Below are 22,001 nucleotides of genomic sequence, written 5' to 3'. Positions count from 1 at the left end.
TTGTTTGCAGTGATTCCAGCCGTTGCCGCAAAATCATGCGGGAGAGGCGCGCGACGGGAGCGTGGAGTTGAGATTCGGAGAGGGATGCGCCGGTAGCAGGGTAGTCAAGTTGTTGCTCAGGCACTGGCAGTTGCAGCGCAACGCAACGCAACGGGGAAAGAGGAGGAGAAATTGGTGTTACGGCACGTTGAGTGACACGAGAGACACAGGCAAAGTGAGCAGAAGTTTGAGGAGGATGTGTGGTGGGAGGCAGCGGCAATTGTGTCTGGATGTTTGGGCGTTGGGGTGAAGACACAAACAAGCATGCATGCGAGGATGAAGTGGATGTACTCGGCTCAAACAAAACAACCTTGGATAAAGTGGCAGTCGAGCGCGAGATGAACAGCAGGGAGGGGGTGGGAGAGCAAAAGGCGGGGAATGATGGAGATGGATGAGGAGACGTCCCTCGGGAGAGGAGGAGGATGAGGAGGAGAAGAGGTGCGAGTGGTCGTGGTGGCGGGCAGCGAGCGAGGTACGCAGGCAGGTAAGGCAGGTAGTTACGGTATGGTATCCGAAGGTGCGCAAGGCAAGCCGGCCGGTCGACAGGGCCAGGGCGGACCAGCACAGCGAGGTGGAACTCGAAGGCGGAGCGGAGAGTGCAGAGCGAGACAAAGAGAAACGCCTGCTGCTGCTGCGAACCGCGGCGTGCAAGCCGACGGATGTTGACAGCAACCCAAGAGTGAGGAGGCAGGTCAAGTAAGGTAGGTACTGTGGGCAGTCAATACCTTATCCCGGTAGTTAATTAGGTTGTGGTGCTTTGGTCTTGGAGCTGGAGCTGGCTGGAGCTGGAGCTGAAGAGGGGAAGCACGGAGATCTCGGTTGTCTGCGGCGCCGTGCGACAGACAGACGACGAGGGATGGTCGGATAGGGGAGATGATCGACGTTGATGGTTTGCGCAGCGGCGGTGATGTTATGCTATGCTCAGAGGGGCGTATGCGTACGTATCCGCCAGGTAAGATAGATGGAGGTCGACGTATATGGGCAGCGTAAATGTTGTCGCGTGAGGGGAAAGCGTGCAAAGAGCCGGCGCCTCGGCGATTCAACAGGCGGTTCAACAGGTGGCGGCAGAGACAGAAGTCTGTTTGATGATGTGCCGCGGAAGATCAATGGGGTCTTGAGGTTGGAATGTAACGCTATTGCCTCAGGTCACGACGCGACGGCAGCGGCAGAGCAGCATCCAATGCAGACTGCGGCCTCGACCTTGACTTGACCTCGACCTCGGAGATGGAGAAGGTCGTCTGCTGTGGGGGAAGAGGCGGGTAAGGCGAAGGACGGAGGCGGAGGCGGAGGCGAGCGACTGAAGCGATGCCGTAGGAGAGAGATACAAGAGGCTGCCTGTCTGCGGTGGCAGGTGAAGTAACGGCGCCGGGAATGTGCGTATGATTGGCGGCAGGCGGCGGATGAGGAGGAGGAGGAGCACGAGGTGGTGGTGGTGGTGGTGGTGAGGTAGTGGTAAGCTCAAGCGTGGTGGTAATGGCGACCGGGACGAACAGACGCAACGCAGCTCAGCTGTGTGTGAGGTGCTTGCTGCTGTGGGTGGGAAAAGGTGGAGAGAGTGATGAGGAGAGAAAGAATTGGCTTCCGTTGAATGGGGGAAATCCAGGCAGGAATCTGGGGTCTGGGGTTGTCTCCTCTCTCTCCGCATTGGAGAAGCTACCTTTCCCACTTTTTTTTTTTTTTTTTTTCCCCTTCCCCTTCCTTGCACCAAATGTGTGATGGAATCCCCGGCGCACAACGACAGCAGGGCATGGCGGCAGTAGCAGCGGCACGACGAGCTGCCTAGCTACCTTAGATCTTAGGTACCCTTATCCGTATTCCTCCATCAAATGGCTAGGTGAGCTGTCAAGGAACTTTGGCTGCGCATTGCATCTTGGTTGAGACACAAGTACCCGCTCATCTGTCCTGCAGTTGTCCTTCCCCAGGCTGAGCAAGGGAGGAAGGCCAGGCCAAGCCAAGCCAAGCCAAGCTCCAAGCACCTGAAAAATGGTGGTGGCCTGGGGCGGGTTGGAGCAGTAGCAGCATTGTGAGGTGCAGACATGGACGCTCCAGTTCAGTGAGTACGCAGTAGCAGTAGAACAGAGAGAGAGAGAGAGAGAGAGAGGCGCCCGTGGGTCGTGGTGCAAGACACAGGGGACTTTTGGAGTTGACATGTGTGAGGTATCGTCCCCGCCCGCTGCCCATGGGGAAGATACCTTCTCCAGCTGACCTAACCAGGTATCGGCCCGGCCAAAGCTTCAAGGTCTGCCCTGCTCAACACCCTAAAAAGGGTTGCATGTGGTGGGGGAAGCTGGCACTGCTGAGCGGGGAGCTTCACTCCTGGTGCCAATGGGAAACCAGCCATGAAATCATCTGTCGTCGCCCAAGGGTCATCAACACCCGATCCGATATCAAGACCTCGACCACCACTCTGCACTTACGAAGGGGTAATCCTCCGTCTCACCATCCCATCTCCCGTCATACTTTTGTCGATAAAAGCCATTGCTGTACTGCTCATCTCTAAACCGTCTGCCCCTCTCCCGCAGACGCAACCTCCCATCAACTGCCAGGGCAGTCCCCCCCCTCACTCGACCTCCCCGGCGCCGTCCGTGCTAGCTGCACCGACGCTTCAAGGGCAAAACCAGCATGGATCCGTCTTCATTGGGCACCGGAGCACCGACCCGGGAGACGACAGCCCTCAAGACGCGCCAATCGCAGCACCCCATTAGCGGCCGTCCCAGACAGGGAACCCCAGACCACACACCAGAAAACCCCATCACGAACGAACCGCTCCCTCCTCGTCCTTCTCGGGGCAAGAATTGGAGAAACCACATGAAGCAGATTACCCAGCTTCATCCATCAGAACTGGCTGGTCCCCTCAAGCCAGGCCCCGGCCATGCTATTGCATACCGATCACTTTGAGGCTGTCGGCGGGATATGCAGCGAGGCATGCCGACGGGATGTGATGTTGATGTGATTCTCTCCTCCCATCCGTTCAAACCTCTCTCCTCCCCCACGCCCCGTGTTGTTGTGTGTCAAGAGAGGAATCGAGCTTTGCTCGTGCTCCCAGACAACCACACCAGACACCAGACGATCACCCTTGCACCATGTAATAGCTCAACGTCTCCAACTGCGGAGTCCGAGACACATACCGGAATGGAATGTGCGGGAGCTTGAACGAGGGCAGCAGCAGAGAGGGGTCGCAAAACGCAAAATCTCCCGAGGGACCTGCCGCACGCCCGCCCAAACTGAACCTCAACTTCTGCAGGATAAACCGAGTTCAAAGTGATACTCGCTGTACGAAGAGCCATGCCACTGTTACATGGTGTGTGACTTAACACGTAGGTTTGTCTGCCTCGTCATGGCCCAGGTATCATGGTATTTCGTTTCGCACGAAGCGGGCACGAGAGTCGCAGTCGGGTGTCTCGGTGCAACTTGGGCGCAGGGAAAAGGTGAAATGAGGATACCCTGCCCTCGTCAGTCGGATTCACCAGTCCCTTCCCCTCAGACACCGTACCTTATTACCCCAAGCACGAGGTGAGGGCGTCTGAGCATTTCGTGATGCCCACCCCGTCACTTGTCATCTCGACAAAAGGTACCCGGTGTTTGCTTTTGGCTGATTGAATGGCACTCGTTGTCTGCGTGAAACTCTTGTTTCTCTCTTCGGCAAGCATCCGGGACGATGGGCGTCCGGCTCGCTTGGCCCGGCTCAACGTCTGCTCACCAGGTTCTCTCTCAGTTGCGAAGCCTGCATATCTCCAGGGCCGTTCTGGGTGGCGGGAAATTGCATTCGAGTCTTCGGGGCCCCTCCCGCCTTGACCGCCCTCCAGCGTAGCATCCCATCTAGAAACCAAGTTCAAATAAATTTCCCGATGGCTGCGGTTCTGCAACTAGATATGTTGAGCTGGTGGTCTAGTGGACTCTATCTTGGAGCAGGTCTTTGTTGCTGCGTCATCTGAGTGGTGCAGTGGTGGTGTGTAGTACAGCGGCAGGTGTGGGCAAACGGCCGGCAGCGGGCGGGCTCGAAGACAGTCGGTTCCATTGGGTGCTCCTGGCCCTACGCGCATCTCAGAGCGGAAGCAAGCAGAAGAAGCATAGTAGCTGCAGCAGTAGAAATGGAGGATTTGCGGAGGCAGGCACGCGTCCACCCGACGCAGGACACTGGACAGGGTAAGCCATGGCGAGCCCAGCCAAAGCTGCAGGAAGTAGCTTCCAGTGCTTCACTCAGCGTCAAGTGCCTTCCTGCCCCAGGTGCCCAGCGCCCAAGGTGCGCAAGAGTGTGGGGTAACTCAATTGGACCCACATTGTGACAAGGTCTGTGCTCCACTGGACCCGATCCACAGTGTCCGGATTTTCCTAAACCATTTTTCCCCTGTTTGCAGTCTCCCGTCGACCACCTCAGACGCGCCCACGACGGGACCAGGCGCATTCGAATCGGAGACATCCTCGTCACCCTTCCCCCGCATCCTCTGCTAGGTATTTTCCCCCCTTCGACGTGTCCCAAAGCTCCCGATGGTCATCACACCTTACAAATGAGGGACGATAAGACCTCGGCGCCAATATGTCAAAAGCAGCCAAGCTTCCACCCGGTGTCGCATCGACTCCATTCCCAATTCATCGTGGCCCGAGTACCTCAACTGCCATATCGGCATCCTTCCCCCGACGCCCACTACAGCGCGCTTGAAGAATGAGATCAAATGAGGCTTTGCGGCTTGCGGCGATGTGGCTGACCGTTCGGTGGCTTCAAATTCGAAGCTCCTCCCGTGTTGACTGACTGACGCCCAAACCACACAGACGTCAGCCCGTTCCTTGACCACCTGTCACACCATGAATCGTTCCACGTCAACTTTTGACGCAAAGCTTCAGCCTCTCAAAGTCGAGGCAGTAAGCCTCTTCCAGCAACTTTTCACAATTATATTTCAGCCTCGCAGCAATCCTACGGCAGAATGTTCTCGCGGCGGGGTGTGAGGGCTCGTGAGAGAGCCTCCATGGTTCCTTGGCTGAACCACTCGCTCGGACTCATGAGCAGAAGATGCCTCTCATTGTCCGCTGGTTCCGTGAGAATTGGTTACCACTTCGTCGTTGTAACTTCACGCCGTTCGACCTTTCTCGGCCCAAAGGGCAAATGCCGATGACGGCAGCCCTCCCGGCGCGGCATGAAGAAACCCCCCAATGCCAAGCTGGATACGGGACTGTCATGCAATGTAACGGGCAGTTGTCTGTATGGCCCGCTTACACAGTCCCGGAATAGCCTAAGCTGCTCGTCGCATGACCTCGAGTCCGATGAGGATATCCCTCTCCGATGACGGCCGGCTCTTGGGCGAGATGTCTGAATGTAGAACTCCCAATATTTAACAGAGCGTACCGTCTGAACAGTTGTTTCGCGGCTCACTCTGCAATTGGAGAGCGTGATAACCAAATCGAGCCAGCGACCTTTGTCGTCATGCGCCTGCATAGTGTGATGCCTATGAAAGCCTTGCTGCTGCTCAGAGCTGTCGTTTCACCGCCTCTGCAACAATTCTCGAGGCTACTGATGTTGAGAGCCATGCCACACATATCTCAACGAATATTTACAAATTGAGTGTAAGTATTGATGGGTTTGGACTGCTAGAACACAAATGATTGAGTCGTCCTGATTGATGCCTGCTGTTATGACTCTTGAGTGACTTCTTTCGTAAGTGCTGTCTGCAGCAACGTACCAACTATGTGCATCACCTGTCTTGTGATCGCCAAGCTAGGTATTCCAGCTATCTCTGTCTTTCCTTGCTGTCGTCCCCAGGGCTCTACGAAATACTGCTGCCGCATACTTTCAAGTTGCCTGCAGAGCCTGCAGCACTTCATCCGACGAAGGCATAGGTAGAACTTGCTGATGAGATCATGGCAAAAAATAATTTAACGAGTCCGTCTACACGCACTGAAAAAGCTCATTGCCCCTATCTCAAGATACTTGGATAGAACTGACGCCCTCATTCCGTACGTCATCCCACTGCAAGATGCACAGAATGGCTGTCCATCTCACCGCCATCCAACCCCTTGAAAAATGATCAAGGCCGTAGATGCCGCTTGAAAATGAGACACAAATACCAGATGGTCCAGAAACCTGTCCCCAGTCGTAAGAGAAAGCCCAGGCTCTCCGACGGTCTGAAGCATGACCCGAAGGCATGCTTCGTCGAGGGGTCCTACAAAGTGTTGAGTCTCGTCCTTGAAGTTCTCTGTCCTGCGCTTACGCGATATATCATCGTCTAAGTATACCTGAGGCGGTAGTTCAAGGCAGCTTTCAGCCTTTGACATACGGATGGTTTGCACTCCAAGTAATCCAGTCGACGTGTCAATATATTTATCGTGATAGTGGCTACGATGCACTCTCTCTCTCTCACACAATGACTTTGTTCGTGCATAGCAAGTTCAGTTCATAGGCCCTGAATTTATATTCCAGAGGATCCCATACACTGAAGAAGTCATCCTAGTCGGTGATGAGTGTCGTTCCAGGCAAGACCTCTGAGGACGCCGCGTCGAGTTTTATAAAAGCCACATGTGATCACGAGAAACTCTGGAGAAATCAAAATAAAGTGATCGATTACTTCAACTGCTTTCGAGTCACTGCTTAAAGAAACCGCTGCCAAGCTTTGGCGTGGCGGGTGCTTTCGAGAGGCGTCGAGCCGTACTACTTCTCTTCTATACTTACTTAGTGCTACCTCCTGCTCGCCGTTAGTGTCCTTCATATTCCTGAGAATGTAATCTCATAATAATCGAATCATCTATGGAACCTAGGTATATTCGTCAAGGATGAGTCTACTTAGCAATTGACGAAACCCCCGTAGAGAGATGGCAAGTCCAGGAAGCGAGTCAAATGGGGATACCAAACTTAGATATCCGTACCGTGGCAAACGTTTTCGATGAGGTTTCAAAAACTGACATTTGATGTGTTTTATACATTTGCCTTCGCGGTTGAGGTCCCTTGGAAGTGGCACACCAGAGACATTGCATGTGACATGCATGATAGTCGTTATGGAGCAACTCGAACTCCGTGTGCAAGAAAACAGATTCAAATCGGACACATTGTCAGCATCGAAGAATAAAAACTTAGTCTTTTGACATTGGAGGTGATGTTTCTGGTAAGAATGATCGGTCATCTTCAACGATTTCTTTTCCGCCAAAGTGGAAAGACAACCAAGCCTTATGACGAGAAATGCATGAACTAACTCCGGCAATAGTACGGAGTTGAATCTGAGGGGTTTTTTTATGTGTTTCCTAGTGCAATGAATGCTATCATGTTTAATAAACCTAAGAAAGTGGCAGACTGCAGCATCACTATGAGGCTTGGATGCATCACTAACACACACGTTCCTCACAGCCCCCGGCTGTAAACCTTTCCGGCACAGAACGCTCTCCTAAACTTTGGCAGAGAGACAAGACAATTCGGGCATTGTCGGCTACACCAATAGAGCATACGTAAAACCTGCCATTCTTATAGACATCTTCTGTCATAGTCGTGAAGTTTCTCTTCCGAGTTGCTCCGTCGTTGTTTCTTCAAAGCACCAGCTATATTTTGCGTGAACATCACCGAAGTCATCTCAAGATTTCAAACCAAATCAAGTTGATGGATCTTTTGTATTCCAAACTGCAAAGAACTTCGAGCTCTAACAGGAACACCGGAACTAGGCGATGCCAGAAACGCGCGTGATGGAGGTAAACATTATTGGCCCCTCCCTTGGATATCCTCTCGCGTCGTCTTTGTTTTTATCACCAGATTACCCCGAATATATTTCTAACAGAACCAGAATAGAGCTCAGGCAGGACTCGATGGTACCCAAACATCTTGCATAGCTACATTGCCCGAAGCTACGAAAAGCATCCTAGCTCAGCCTCTCATTCAGGAGCGATGTCATTCCTTTGAATAGAGACAAAACTTGTACCGAACATGTCTTCAACTTATATCAGCGCCAAGCTACCGTGTTACCCGGGCCGAGAACCACTTGCCTGAAAGAGGGAGTCAACCCCCAGCGAAGAACGCTTGTGTCTGGGTTGAGCCGACCATACATCTGACTTGGCGCCATAATTAGTGATAGAATCATACTACTGACCCTGTGAAACAAACTGCTCATATTACTTCTGATGCTAAAAATGTCATTGAAACGTCAGGAGGCCAAAACCACCACTCACAGTCGAACGGCTCCGGCATTAAAGGCCGCGATCACAAGCCAAGATGATGTCAGCTTTCTGTATACATCAAATATAAATACCCTCATAAATCGTATAGAGTTCTTGAAACTACACGGCAAGAATTTGGTAGTGGCAAGACATTTTGCCGATACTACTGGCCAGCTCCACAGCAAGTTAGTCACAAGCAATGAGTGACTGTACCGATGCTCTAAACAGCCTCGTGGCCCATCTAACAGAGATCTCACACCTCCGTTGTCCGGTTCTGCCACGTGTATAAACCATCAAATACGCAAAGACGAATCTCCGCTCAACAGTTGTCAACTCGCTGCGCTCTGACTAAAAATCAAGAGCCCGGGCATGCGCATCTCAACAATGCGGAAGTTTCATAAGGCCTACAACATGACGGCCGGCCTGATTGGTGCAAGAGGATGTGTTATGGCGTCAACTTTACAGAGATATATATCAAAATGATTCCCATCACTCGATCTATTGGGCTTGTTCAGTATGATATTGCCACAGCCCACGCAGGCAGAGCCTAAGGAGCTCCCTAGGAGCTTTACTCAACGCATACATATTCCCTGATTGAGCAATATATTACCTGTCCACGAATACGGTCCGAGGACCACGCGATCGAGTCGAAAAGCGAGAGCGCGGGAGATCTCCTCACTCTAGTGCTTCCAACCACGCCAGCGTGTTGAACCTGCTGGTCACTGCTACTCCAGCAGGTGTCTCTTCAGGTCTTTTTCCCGCAGCTCTATCTGGGTATCCCGGTGGATACCCCTTCACACCCTCGGAACTTACCTTTCAGATAGCAGTCAGGGGCATAAAGGGACCACGATCTTCGCACAGCACTCATAGTGTGGTCAAAACCATCTTCGGGCGATCCTGTGCTCACGCAATCAGGAGGCCTTCCATCTACGGAATCGAGAACTTCAAACTCACGGCTGGTCAGTTAGCTCCATTACTTGATTGTTCAAGCTTTTCCCGGGAGCTCGTTGCCTACGTAAACCGTCTACGCTCACGACTTATGCACATCTATGAAAGAGCTATGTATAAATAGCGACGCCGACGTGTGCGTTCGTTCTTTCACCACAAAATCCACTTGTAGAATAGGTATTGGGTTACATTTTCGAGTGCATGCGACAGAAGGTGCAGTTTCCGCATCTTTGCCGCGTAGTATATAACCGCCCATTGCTCTTCCCACATTGCTCACCCGTCCAGTGTCTCCTCAGCTTGGTAATTTGACTGCAATACGGAAGAGAAGCAGCCTGAACGACTGAGGTACTGCAATGGGATTGATGATCACTGGCAAGCCATTCAGTGGCAGGATTTCCACCGGCTAGGCTGGTAATCGCCTCTCCAAACAGGCGCCATATTTGGCGATAGATCAAATTCGAAACCGTATGCGGGTGAATGAGTACGACTTCAACAACGTCCGCGGAAGGGTCGTCGCGTACGCCTTAGCTGCCAAGCATTCTCCGTGCTGCGCGAGTAGATGCGCACATGGAAGGGCACTTACTCCAGTCACTATACTCCCATAAGTCCATATACTCTAAGTTATAATCCTCGCGAGCGTTGCGTCAACCGGGTATAAGGACACCCCAGAAACCTTTGTAAAAAGCTCGTAGTCTATTTCCTCTATTCCCTCGAGCCATCTATCGTCATGATCTTCCCAATTCTATCGATCCCAATCCGCAGATCGTAAACTTTTCCCATCCAAGAACACCCATCACCGCACACCCACTTCCTACGCCTCCAGCTTCTCCTCAGGCCACCTCACCTCATACCCGCCCACCGTCTTCTGCACCTCCAAATCACCGGGGTCATTCTCAAAAAGCGGCTTCTCCATCCTCTTATCCACAACCTGCTCAACCACAAACCCCCTCTCCCGGCACACATCAAAGAACGCTAAATCCTTGTGCCTCAACCACGGCCGGTAACTCGTGAAAAACACATACGCCACCGCGTCCCTCCTCCTCGCCAGCGCCATCTCAATCGTATCCACAAGCTTCCCGTGCTCCGAATGCCTAAACAGCAGATCCGCCAGCACCAGCACATCAAACCTCGCCCCCTCCCCGCCCCCCAGCTTCTCAAACAACGGCACCACGTCCGCGCCCCAAACATACCCCGCCGGGACCACCACGCCCTCCAGATCCCCCGCCTCGTCCACGTTCTTCTGCATCGTCTGTACAATCTCCACGTCCGGGAAGTCCGTCACCACAACCCTCTTCGCGCCCAGGATCCCCGCCGTCAGCGAGGGCAGGCCCGCGCCCGCGCCGAGCTCGAGCATCGTGCGCCCCCGCACGCGCGCCGGCTCCGCCTCGAAGTAGTCCGAGACCACGCGGCTGCCGTTCCACAGGTGGTGCGCCTCCGTCGGGGAGTAGCCGACCAGGTGCAGCGTCAGCACGCGGCCCGAGGAGAGCGTGTGAGACTGCGTGGTCGGCGGCGGCGTGGGCGGGTAGTAGTCCTCCGGGTCCTGGAAGAGGTCGCCCGTGTCGCCGTCGGCGACGTCGCTGACTGGGCTCATTTTTTGGTGAGAAGTTGAATGGAGGGGTCGTTGATGGCGGGGGAGGGGCAGAAATTTCGTGGACCCCGCGATGAAGGACTGTGACGTGATTTGAGACCTCAGTTGCTCAGGCAGGCCTTGTAGTTTGTCTGGGCGACTTCAAGGAATCTAGTGATTAGTTAGATGCGGTTTGAGTGAGACTTAAACAGAGACTCACCTGAATGTGCGTGGGTGGTTGTGAGAAGATGAGTCGAGATTTTCCAGACTTTTTTTTGCGATGAGGTGAAGTTGTGGGTACAGTGCGCGCTGCCCCTCCATCACCTCCTCTGGCTCGCATAATATGGATGGTTCTACTGTGCGAGCGCTTATCTCGCACTCAACCAACTCTAGACGAAGATCGACTCCCTGAGAGTGGCATCAAGCATGAAAAATCTTGAAATAATGGTCAGATTAGTTGTACTAAGAATGTGGATGCATCGTCTCCATGCCAGACAAGCAGAACCACGACTTCTTAATGGTATTAAAACTCGCACCCCATGATGCCAATAAGCCAGTAACGATTTTACGCCTCAACCAAACCTCTGCTTCGCCAACTCCTTCAACCCCTTCATAACCCCCTCCTCCCTCTCCCGATACTCCCTCACTCTCTCCTCCCTCTCCGCCGCCCTCGCCCTCGCAACCTCCTCCCGCCGGATCTCCCTCTCCGTCTTCTTCCGCTCCTCCCGCGCCTTCATCGCCCGGTACTCCGCCACCGAGTCCCCGCCCCCCATGAGCTCCTGCTCCCCCACCTCAACCTGCCCATCCCCGCTCTTGTCCGCGAACCCCTTCATCTTGTCGTTCACCAGCGCCCGCTTCTCCAGCTTCCGCTCCCTCGTCCCCGCGTCCGCGCGCGGCACCAGCTCGTCCAGCCGCTCCCGCTGCTGCTTCCGGTCATCCTTCCTCTGCGCCCGCAGATCCTCCACCTGCGCCTCCCGCTCGCGCTGCGCGTCCTCGGTGAGGTTCTCCCGGCGCAGCGACAGGTCCGCGAGACTCGGGATCCCGGGCCCGGAGCGCTGGCCGCCCTCGCGAGCGGTAGGCGGCAACATCGGCCCCAGGTCGTCGTTGTCGTCATCATCATCATCGCGCTCCTCCTCCCCATCATCGTCCACATCCTCCTCAGTCCTCCCCAGCGGTGCATCCTCCGGAGCCCTCTCCTTGGCAGCCATGAACATCTCCGGATCATACCACCCGGAGCTCAACTCCCCCCGGTTCCACTTCCCCATGAAACTCTTCCACCGGCCCCGGACCTCCCGCTCGTCCATGTCGCGCATGTCCTTCTGCTTCTGCAGGTCCAGGTAATACGCCAGCAGCGGCCTGAAGACGTCCAGATCGTTCTTCGAAAGCGCGCGCGCGTCGTACGGCAGTGCCGCCGCCGCAGAAACGTCTTTGCTGCTGCGCGCGCTGCTCTCCCGCGGGTTGTCCCGGTGGTGATGCCGGTGGCTCCTGTGCCGATGGTGGTGCCGCCGTCCCTGATCCCTCTCCTCTTCGTCGGACCTCCTCGGCCTCTTCGCCTGATGCTCCTCGTCGACCGGCGACCGCCGTCTGACATCCCCGCGCCTCCGCTCCGGCGATCTCGACCGCGACCGATTCCGATCTTCCGGCATGACGGTGCTCCGCGTTGTGCTCCGCAAAACTTTCTTTGGTGTGTTCGGTGCAGATGAGACGGTGATAAGAAAGAGGCAAGGCAAGCCGATGGAAGGTCAAGGGGGTTGGCGAACAGATGTCCAGACTTGGGACAATCAAGCTTTCCCTCACAACCAACACGTCAAAACACGCCCCTTGGTCCCAACTTCCTTGCGAGGAACGGATGGTGGCTGACAGGGATCTCCTTACACGCGCGAATCGTCACCGCGTCAGTGGGGTCGCCGTCGTTTTGTTTGACTACAGTTTCAGTGCGTTTGGAACCCGCAATCCCGCGAAAAAGAGTGCGAAAGCCAGCCGATCAGCCGAGAGTTCGTTCGCCGTCTGATGAATATGGCGGAAGGATTGACGAATGTAACCGTTTAATCTTGTTGATGCTGCAGGCAATGGAAGGTTAATTGGGGCAATTCGGATGAGCCGATGCTGTGCGTTCCCCTTTGCTTTTTTTTTTTTGTCGTTCGGCGTTTGTAGTTGCAGAAAGGAAGAAAACGCCCACCGTAGCGGGTAGAGGAAAAGGCTGGGGCTCTGCGCTGGGTGGCTGGGCACCCGGAGCCGTGGGTACCCCAAATTCGGCCCCGGAACTTACCACCTCCCCCGGCCAGAAGGTGCCGGCTTCCCCTCATGAAATATCGACGACGGTCCCCGAGAACGCCCTTCACCCCGGTCGTTCCATGTCGCCGGGTCTGTCAGCCACGTCCCTGTCGAAATTGAGATGTTTCAATGTTCAGCAACTCAGGCATGACTGTCAAGGGCAAGAAGCGAGAGACTTGGAAACAAGAAATGGGAGTGACAGACAGCGACGTATATTCGTCAGGACGTAGCCTGATCCCGAGATCTGTAGAACCTCGATGAAAACTCTATACAACAGAATCTTCGACGGCCAATGGCGGGTATCGACATTGCAAAAATGAACACCGAACGATGCAAAGACCTTATCACGGCAGAAACATGCCGGCCTTCCAGACCATTCCCGTTTCCCATCATCCCAGCCATGCCATCGTAAACATATACTACGAACTTTAAAACTCATCCTATGACAACTCTCAACGGGCTTCCCCTCCTCGTCTTCATGACTCGGGCAAAGGATTGTTGTGTATCGTGCAACCGAGACACTGACAGTCGTCGCCGCAGGGACACGACGAAGTCTCGCCGGCGCAGCCATCCCCGTCAAAGGGATACGTGACGAAGAAGAAGTCGCTGGCCGATAGCGCCTGTTCCTCGCTCAAGCCCGACGCGGCATCCGATGGCGTCTGCGGTGCGGGGGGCGAGCCGCCGCTTTCGCCGTTTGTGTGTTTTTCGACTCCACGGACTCCAGCTCCGTTGGTTGTCGCTTCCGAGTGCCCGTTGGCGCCGTGGGTACCGTTCGTGCCGCCATTCGTCGCTGCATATCCATCCTCCATCATGCTGTTCCACGCAGACCGCACGTAATCCTGAGTCGCATCGTTATAAGGGTGGGCAGCACATCCGACACACTGACATCCGTCGCCGCAGCTGCACATGTGCGATGTCGATTCATCCATGGCGAGGTTCGTGCCTTCAGGCACAAAGTCAAGGGGTGCGGGCATGTTGAATCCTGCCGGTTGTGGCGAAGGCTGTCCGTACTGCAGAGCCTCCATTGTCTGCCTCCATTGAGCAGGTTGCAGAGGCGACATGTAGGATCCGTACTGCGGCGGGTAGGTGAAGATGGTAGGCTGGAAGTAAGACTGATACATGCCTTGTGGCATGGCGATTGGTGTCTGGAAAGGGGACATGGCCATCCCGTTCGGTGACATATGACCGTTCAAGTGGCCGTTCGTAGCCACATTCGTGTTGATTGGCGGCGCTGCTTTGCTGGAGCAGCAGCCGCCCGTCTTTGGTTTCGGCTGAGTCTTTGGGCTCGATGTGACGCTGGACGGTTGCGTTGTGGTGCCTTCACTTTTGCTCGCTCCTCCGCAACATGAGCCTCCTGTGCTGGCGGTTGTCGGTGTAGGCGCCGGAGGCGCAACGGAAGCCTTCGCAGCTCCTCCTCCGCAACAAGAGCCTCCATTTGATGGCTTTGGGGGCGCCGGTGGTGGCGCCACTTTCGGTGTGCTCGCTGTTGATACTGCACCATTCTGTGCCATCATCGCCCCCGGTGGAAACATGCCGGGCATTTGCGGGAACATCGGGTACATGATGGGCTGGTGGAAGCCTCCGTTGACGGCGCCCATCATGGACATGGCCCCGTACTCCATCCCGGGCCTTGGCGCCTGCATGCCCGCCATTCCGTTCGCGTGGGGCAAGGCGTTCGCCTGGGCCATATCGTAGGGCGGCAGGATGTTGACATGAGCAGCGTCCATTCTCTCCAGGTTGGCCGGGTCGAAGGACTGTTTGCGACTGGCGGCCTTGGCGGCGGGTTTCTGGACTCGGAAGGAAGCGGCGGGGACCTTTGTCGGGGACATTGGCGGGGCATCGCTGGCGGGCGACTCGGCCTTGACGACGCTGGATGTGGCGGACGACTCGGTGGGCGTGCCGGCGGTACTCGAACCGCAGCCGCATTTTTGCTTCCTTGGGATGGCGGCGGTGACGCTGCCGCAGCCGCAACCGCGGGCGGGCGGGTGAGGACATGTGCTGAGCGGGCGACCGGGCTTTCGTACGGGGACCATCAAACGCTCATTCGCGTGGGTGCATTTTGTGGAACGATGACCACGGATGCATGGCTCACTGAGCGACGAGCGCGATCACAGGTCAGCGTCTTCAGGGTCTCAAAGTCGGGCGATGCGGGGTTTGAGTAACAAGCAGACAAAGCGCAGTGTTCAACAAGGCAGTGAGCGCGGCAGTGAGGAGGGAAATGCGACGAGGGGCGCGAAAGGAGGGATGGACGGCGACTTACCAGGCCATCTTCTGGCCGTTGATGAGCGGCATGGCGGGCGGTGGTTTGGTGATCTCGGTGTCTGGCGAGGCAGGTAACGGAGGGAGAAATTTGGGCGAGTATCGGCTCGTGGGAGTGAAGACGAGGACGATGAAGCTCACGAAAGAAATCGAGCAGCGACGAGTCTCGCTTTGGCTCTGACTCCTGCAGACCTTGGACCCTTGGAGTGAGCCGCGAGGTGAAACATGGAGGCGGGCGCCAGTTCGAAGGGTACAGTGTCCGTCTAGCAGGCAACGGATGTAGTCAGAGGTGATTGTACGTATCGCATTTGCAGTTTGGCGGAGGGCTGAGGGCGACGATCGATGAGCCGGAGTGGTTGAGAGTGAGTGTTCAGGACGGCAAAGGTGGGCGAGGTGTTGTTTAGTGCAGTCAATCCGGCGACGATACAGGGCGGGACGAGAGACCGGAGATTGGAGATTGGCGAGAAAATGGAACGGCGGCTGAGGAATGTGGAAGAGGTGGGATGAGTTAACCGCAGTCTGGGTCGGCGAAGGTAATGAATGGCAGCCCAGGCAGGCCAAAGTGCTCTTGACAAGCACAAGCACAAGCACCAGCACCAGCGTCCGGGGCGGGAAAGCGAGTAAGGCCAAAGGTACGACTCAGACGCAGCGGCGGCGGCACGGGCACGGCGGCAGAAATGTTTGTGGAGGGATGGCAGCAGTTGTTAAGGCCGGGGCGGTCGCTAAAAGAGAGAGAGAGAGAGAGCCCCTCCAGGCTCTAGGGGAGGCAACAGAAACGGGCTGGTGGACCGTTTAGGTGGACGGACGTCGGGGATCGGCCTGCAAGCCCAGTCCACACTCCTGACACCCTGGGCCAACATTGGGGCTTTTGCTTGGTGTCTCTTTGTGTTTGCAAGATGACGACAGGAGACTGAATGATGGTTTTTCGATCCTTAAGGTATGTTACTAAGGCAAGGTTGACAGATACAGTAAAGAGAGCCAGGGAGAGAGATAGAGAGTGGTCAAACAGAGACATGACCAACACCAGCCAACACCAGAAAACCACCTCACAACAACACTACCAGCGGCTAAGTCAGAGCCCGCTAGAGCAGGTATCTACCTTAGATACCTACCTAGGCGGCGCTCGCACGGGCGGGCTGGCTGCTGTTGCTGTTGTTGGCTGCCCGCCCGCTGCCCAGGTGCCCGCCCAGCTTGTCGGCGGGACAAGAGCGAAGCGGCGATGGGAAGCCGCCAAGGATCCTGGTAGCGCATCGAAACAGCCCCACGTGCGGGGGGCTCTTAGCGTCTTCACAGGCACCGCACCGCACTCCAGCCCGCACCGCACCACCTCCCACCTGCACCATGCACCATGCCCTGCACCACCACCCGACCTCACCCACCCACCTACATGGATGGCATGGCACATACCTACATAGTATGTAAACCCATCTATCAATCTCGCTCGTCCGCTCCTCACGCAAGCGCCTCAAAGACTCATCAGCCCAACATGAGATTGCTCGCTCGGCCTCACCTCACCTCACCTTGCCCTGCCCTGCTCAGACGGGCAACTCTCTGACCAAGGCTGACAGCTACATCAACACGATCCATCCGTCCCAATCCCATCTAATGCCGTCCCATCTCAGGGTCCCTGGACGTCCTTCAATGCGACTATCCTCCCTCTACCACCACCTACCGAAGTGACCTTACACTTTATATGCATAAGGTATCTGAAAGGTCCCTGCCGCTACCCTACCCGACGTGTCCCGCGGGAGGAGATGGGAGGGGTAATCAATCGGGTCGATAAGTACGGGCTGCGTGCTCGGCGCATGGACTCTGCCGCGGCCCTGCCGCTGCCATACCGTGCCTCGTCATGGTCGTCTCGTGGGTTGATGGTGGTGCTGCCGCCACGAGGCGACGACCAAGTCTAGATCCCTTTTGGATCCCAACCTCCATCACCGCATCTCTCCAGCCCACTCTGATGGGTAGGTAAAGGAGTAAGTGCCTAGACATTCTTAGACAACCATCTCCCGCCCCGAGACGAATCCAACTTCACTCTGCCAGGGATACGCCGACAAAGATACACGAGGACTAATAACAGCATCCTGCAGTCAATACCTCAAAAGTACCTTCGGCCATATTTCTTCTTCGCGTCCCTCTCGCATCTTTGACATGTCCCGAAAGCTCCATCTTCGCCGGCACCCCCTCCCTCCCCCTTCCCAACTGGTCCCCATCATGAAGGGTAACCCATCCAAGGGTCTAGCTCCGAGCCGTGGTGCAACATAAAGAGGCTGTCGATTCCCGCAGTTGTTTCCAAGCAAAGAAGCTGGACGGTTCGCGGGCCCCCGAGTCCATGGTCAGCCTGGCCCAGCAGTGACCAGAACCGGCTCTCACTCGTCTAGTGATTCCTGCTGAGCCGTCTTCATTCTTGCATGATTCGAACCCGTCTGTCAATGCTTTCCCGTTTTAACAAGATCACAGCAATCATCGCCCTTCCCCCCACACGGATATAGCACTTCTTTCTACGGCTTACAAGTACGCGCATTCCCAAGCCGCAGCTCCCACGGCCGAGCCCTCTACATCGGGCAACTCAAGCGTGGACAAAGGGTCAGGAAAAGAGGAGAAAAGACCACAGGGGACCCAAAGACCAAACGAAAAAAAGAAGAGAGACACGCAGAAAAAGATGGACGTGGACTAGACGTGGAGGAGGGTGGGATGCGAGCTGTCGATACTCCACCGTCAGAGGCTCGAGAGGCAAGGGAAGTGAGCAAGTTTTGATTGGCCGGATCCGGTACACCAAAAATTCAACGAGACGGTTGTCGAACGAGCAGACGCTGGTCTTTTTTTTCCCCTTCTTGCCTTTCCCCCTTTCCCTGCTCCTTTTCCTACCACCCCTCACAAAAGGTTTTTACTTGGACGAAGAATGCATATCCATGGCTGTGCAGGAATAGCGCTGGTGAAATATTCACAGACGGAGGGAAAAAAGGTGGGGACTTGTGATGTAAATTGGGAAGACACTTGCACCGCGCCGCGCCGCTCTTCCTTAACTCTTCCCTCCCTGCCTGGGTATCTTCTATATTTGCGCCCGTTCTTTTACCTTCGGCACTGCCCGTATTTCGCCGCAAGTCTGTTGTCTGCCACATCTCTGTTGGAGGCTTGGAGTATATGATATGAGCCTCTTGCTGCAAGGATGGGTAAACATCACCAGTGCAGCAACGCCAAAGAGCCACACCAAAAAACTTTGGCCGACAGACCCAGACTCGTTACTAATACCACCAAACCCTCCTTGTTCAGTAAACTCGCCCATTCCCTCAAGTCTGCAATGCCATGCCGCCGACTCCTGGCCTGCCTGAAGAGAAGAACTTGGCGGCCCAATGTCGGCAACATGTACTTGTACGAGATAGTCACAACCCCCCTCCACATGCACCCTGTCCGCGCCCACCATGGTCCAGTCAAGACACCCGCGTTTGCAATGCTAGACACCGGGCTACTCTTTCAATACTCTTGGGTTCTTCATTAGGTGAGCAAGATTGTGAAGCCGCCAACGCCGCCCCTGGCCTTTGCCCCCTGGGGCCTGCCTTTCGGAGACACGCCCTGCTTCCGCCACACGCGCAACAGTTAGTTTCCCTCATCCGAGTCCCCGGAGTCGGCAAACATATCCACCGCCCTCATTCGTTTCCTAGGCCCCGCCGGCTTGGACGACAACTGCAACCGTCCGACAGTCTGTGGTGTGCCGTTGTTGACATCTGCGCTCGCTGCTGCCTCCTCTACCTTGCTAGGTTCGACCGGTGCTGGCTGATCCTCCGCTTGTTCGCCCCCATCGTCTTCCTCCATCGGCTCTCCCTCGACGTCATCTTCTGCCATTGGCTCACCCTCCACGTCCTCCTCGCTCATTGGCTCGCCCATGACATCGTCCTCCATCGGCTCACCAGCAATATCCTCCTCGTCCATAGGCTCTCCTTCGACATCGTCCTCCCTCTCGGGTGTGATCTTCTCCGATATCCTGAGCCTAGGGGCTGCAGCGGCGTTGTCGACGTCAGCGTTCGAAGCCTCCACCAGCTTCCATTTGCGCTTGTTAGCGGCCTCGTCGTCTTCTGTTTGTTCCTGGACCTTGAGAGATGGTGGGTTGTCAAAGCTGCTCGCAAACGTCTCCTGGCTCTCCGCTGGGAAGACGCACCAGCCTTCCCAGAGGCCAAGTACCAGTCCGACGCTGCGCTTCCACTTCTCAGCCCGCAACCGGCCCCATTTTAGCTTCTCAGCCATCAGACCGAGACCCTCGAAAATCTTGCGCTCTTTGAGTGCTGCTTCGAATAGTTGTCGATATCGCCAAGCTCGCTGGATGCCGCTGTTTGAGGAGGCGGATAGGATATCGCTAACCACATACAGCCCAACGAGGCTTGCGGCGCTGGTATCGGGACCCTCCTTGTCGGCCTTCTCTTCCGGCTCGGGATCAGACTGCTCGGAGTCGTCCCTTTGTCTGCCTCTTTCCTTGCTGTTCGACTGAAACTCCCGGTTCGCCCCCGTTCGAGCGAAAGGCTTTTCGATATTCGAGACGATCATGTCGACAACCTCTTCGGCACCTCTGCTTGCGTGCGTGAGGGCAAAAGTCGTGACTCGCGCAACGTCTCCCTTTCGTATCTTTGATAATGTCGTTGGCAGGCGAGACAGTAGATGGGTGAGCTTGGCTTTGTCGAGCGGGTTGAGGAAGGTGACCTCGGCCTCGGCCCCTTGGCCTTCGCGGTTTTCTCCGTCAAAGTCTTCGTCATCTGACGAGTTGTACTCGGAATCGGACACGAATTCATCAATCGCAGTGACAAACTCGTACGGTGGGTTCTTTTCTGGTGCTTTCCAGGCGTGGCTCCCATCGAAGAGCGGCAAATACCTCCCTTTGTTCCGGCGTGATTCCGAGCCAGTGATGATCTCCCAAAGCCGCCAACGATACCATATGCCTCCTTCGCTCCGAGCATCCCAGATCCACGCCCACTTCTCCTCCCTCTGGACCTCGGGACGGGTCATGAGAAGAGCCTCAAACTCCACGCCATGCTCTAGAACCGACTCGATCGTCTTGTTGATGAGCTGGAGCATCTTGATGTCGTTTGGTGGCTTGACGGGAACATGAAGCAGACTGCTCCTGTTGACTGAGCCTGCGGCGTTCGGCCCATAAGAGGTGGGCGGCGCGAAGCCCCGATGGAAAGACTGCTGCGTTGCGGCGTTGCCTGGTGCGGTCTGTTGCGCCACGGGCTTGGCCCCGAAAGGTTGCGATCCAGCAGTTGTGCTGCTAAGTGTTGATGCTGTGGAAATCGCAACGGCTGAGGAGAGATGTCGGTGCAGCGAAAGATTGAATCCATATCCAAGGTAGCGATTCTGCAATGAGCTCACTGTGGCGTCCATGTCTGTTGCCGGTGTTTCTTGTGACAAGGTGACAATGGCTACCGCGCACTTCCTCTCTGTACCAGACGGACCCCCGGGTGGAAGAATCTTGACGTTCTCGACGGTCAGGTTGGACGGTATCAGTGACTTGATGAATGCCATAGACGTGCCTGGCGGCAGCTGAGACAGGCGCAACGTTGGCCTGGCCACGGCCATTTCCTCTCTCGAGTCCGACTTGCCTTCCTCCTCATCATCGCTGTTGTGGAATACTTTGGAGACTGACATTGGCTCTTCGCGATCGTCAAAGCCCAGCCTGCCACTATCCCTCTCTTGCCTGTATGCGTCGAAACCTCTCTTTCTCCCGAATGATCCTGCGGGAGGACCCAAGCTTCCTGGGCCACTCTTCATGTTAGAAACAGGACCCAAGCTACCTGGGCCGCTCTTCAGTGCAGATGCGCCAAAATGTCGTTTCGATGCAGCGACTCCTCCCAGCGGCGCGCCGCCGAAACCAGGGCCCTTCGGTGGCCGTTGTGGAGGGAAAGAGCCAAAGCGGCTGCTTCCTGTGTCGTCGTCGTCATCGTGGTCGAAGCTCTTGACGAAGTCTTGATATACTGCGGCCGTCTCGGCGGCCTCGCGGGCCTTCTTTGCTTCGGCTTCGGCTCGTTGTTTCTCGAACGCGGATTGCTTGGGTGCCTTCTGGAGCTTCGCCTCCACGTCGGGAAACTCGACCAGGTTCTTTGCCGAAGACATATCTACCGAAGCGACCGTTGAAAGTCGCGTCGCATAGTCGGGAGAAACGCTGTGGGACAGAGAATGCGCGATCGCGATCGACAATGGTGAAATGATTTGCAGTTGGAGAGCTGTAACGCTGTAAGTGATGCGCCTGGTGCAGAAAGGTGCTTTCGCAGCGGTTGTGGCTTGTACAGTGATCTAGGGGCCAAGTCATCCCTTTCGCACTGTACACATGTGGCGTCCACAACTCCACAACATCGATCCACCTCACGATGCCAGCTCAACCGAAGCCAGAAGCGTTTCCACCTCAACACATGTTAGTGATCAAGTATTTATGATTGATATATCTCATATTGTACCTGTTCTCTCGAAGAAAAAGACAGGAATTTAGGCACACGAAGCTTCTTGCTCAAAACAGTCACAGATCATTTCCAGTAAACCAGAAGTTCAGCGCTCAAACAAAACACCAAAAAACATACAACACCGGGCATTCGCCGGTCGTCACCGACCCGACTACTACTCCAGCCCTCATTGGCTTATCTATGGGAGAGCGGACGGGATCCCGAGTTTTCCAATGGGTATGGTCGTATGTGGCAGAAGCAGAGAGTCAAGCAGTAGATGTTGGCATTTCAGGCGGGCAGCCTCAGTTTCTGGTCATCACTGTCATGCGAAGGATAGCTGTCATAACGCTTCAAGAGACTCGGTCTGC

The 22,001-nt window shown here is 55.5% G+C and overlaps 4 protein-coding genes across 4 annotated transcripts; all 4 read right to left on the bottom strand.

Annotated features, from left to right (window-relative positions):
- Nucleotides 1–9,925: 9,925 nt before the first annotated feature.
- On the bottom strand, nucleotides 9,926–10,705 carry EFM7-0 (Protein N-terminal and lysine N-methyltransferase EFM7; the record flags this gene model as incomplete). Its single annotated transcript, XM_037329813.1, has 1 exon — nucleotides 9,926–10,705. One exon carries the CDS (start codon nucleotides 10,703–10,705, stop codon nucleotides 9,926–9,928), a length of 780 nt encoding a protein of 259 aa, XP_037171511.1.
- Nucleotides 10,706–11,253: 548 nt separating this feature from the next.
- CGCA056_v014570 (Uncharacterized protein) lies at nucleotides 11,254–12,327 on the bottom strand (the record flags this gene model as incomplete). The annotated part of the gene is made up of 1 exon (XM_037329812.1): nucleotides 11,254–12,327. One exon carries the CDS (start codon nucleotides 12,325–12,327, stop codon nucleotides 11,254–11,256), a length of 1,074 nt encoding a protein of 357 aa, XP_037171623.1.
- A 1,104-nt stretch (nucleotides 12,328–13,431) lies between these two features.
- On the bottom strand, nucleotides 13,432–15,247 carry grisea (the record flags this gene model as incomplete). Its single annotated transcript, XM_037329811.1, has 2 exons — nucleotides 13,432–15,046; nucleotides 15,216–15,247. The coding sequence occupies 2 exons, from the start codon at nucleotides 15,245–15,247 to the stop codon at nucleotides 13,432–13,434; spliced, it is 1,647 nt and encodes a 548-aa protein (XP_037172145.1).
- Nucleotides 15,248–18,808: 3,561 nt separating this feature from the next.
- Nucleotides 18,809–21,310, bottom strand: U2surp (U2 snRNP-associated SURP motif-containing protein; the record flags this gene model as incomplete). Its single annotated transcript, XM_037329810.1, has 1 exon — nucleotides 18,809–21,310. The coding sequence occupies one exon, from the start codon at nucleotides 21,308–21,310 to the stop codon at nucleotides 18,809–18,811; it is 2,502 nt and encodes an 833-aa protein (XP_037172418.1).
- Nucleotides 21,311–22,001: the final 691 nt, after the last annotated feature.

The sequence above is a fragment of the Colletotrichum aenigma genome (assembly GCF_013390185.1).
Source record: "Colletotrichum aenigma strain Cg56 chromosome Unknown KSG_Cg56_contig10, whole genome shotgun sequence".
NCBI classification, from domain to species: Eukaryota; Fungi; Ascomycota; class Sordariomycetes; order Glomerellales; family Glomerellaceae; genus Colletotrichum; species Colletotrichum aenigma.
The sequence above is the reverse complement of the archived record's forward strand: the minus strand, read 5'-3'. Positions and strand labels throughout refer to the sequence as shown.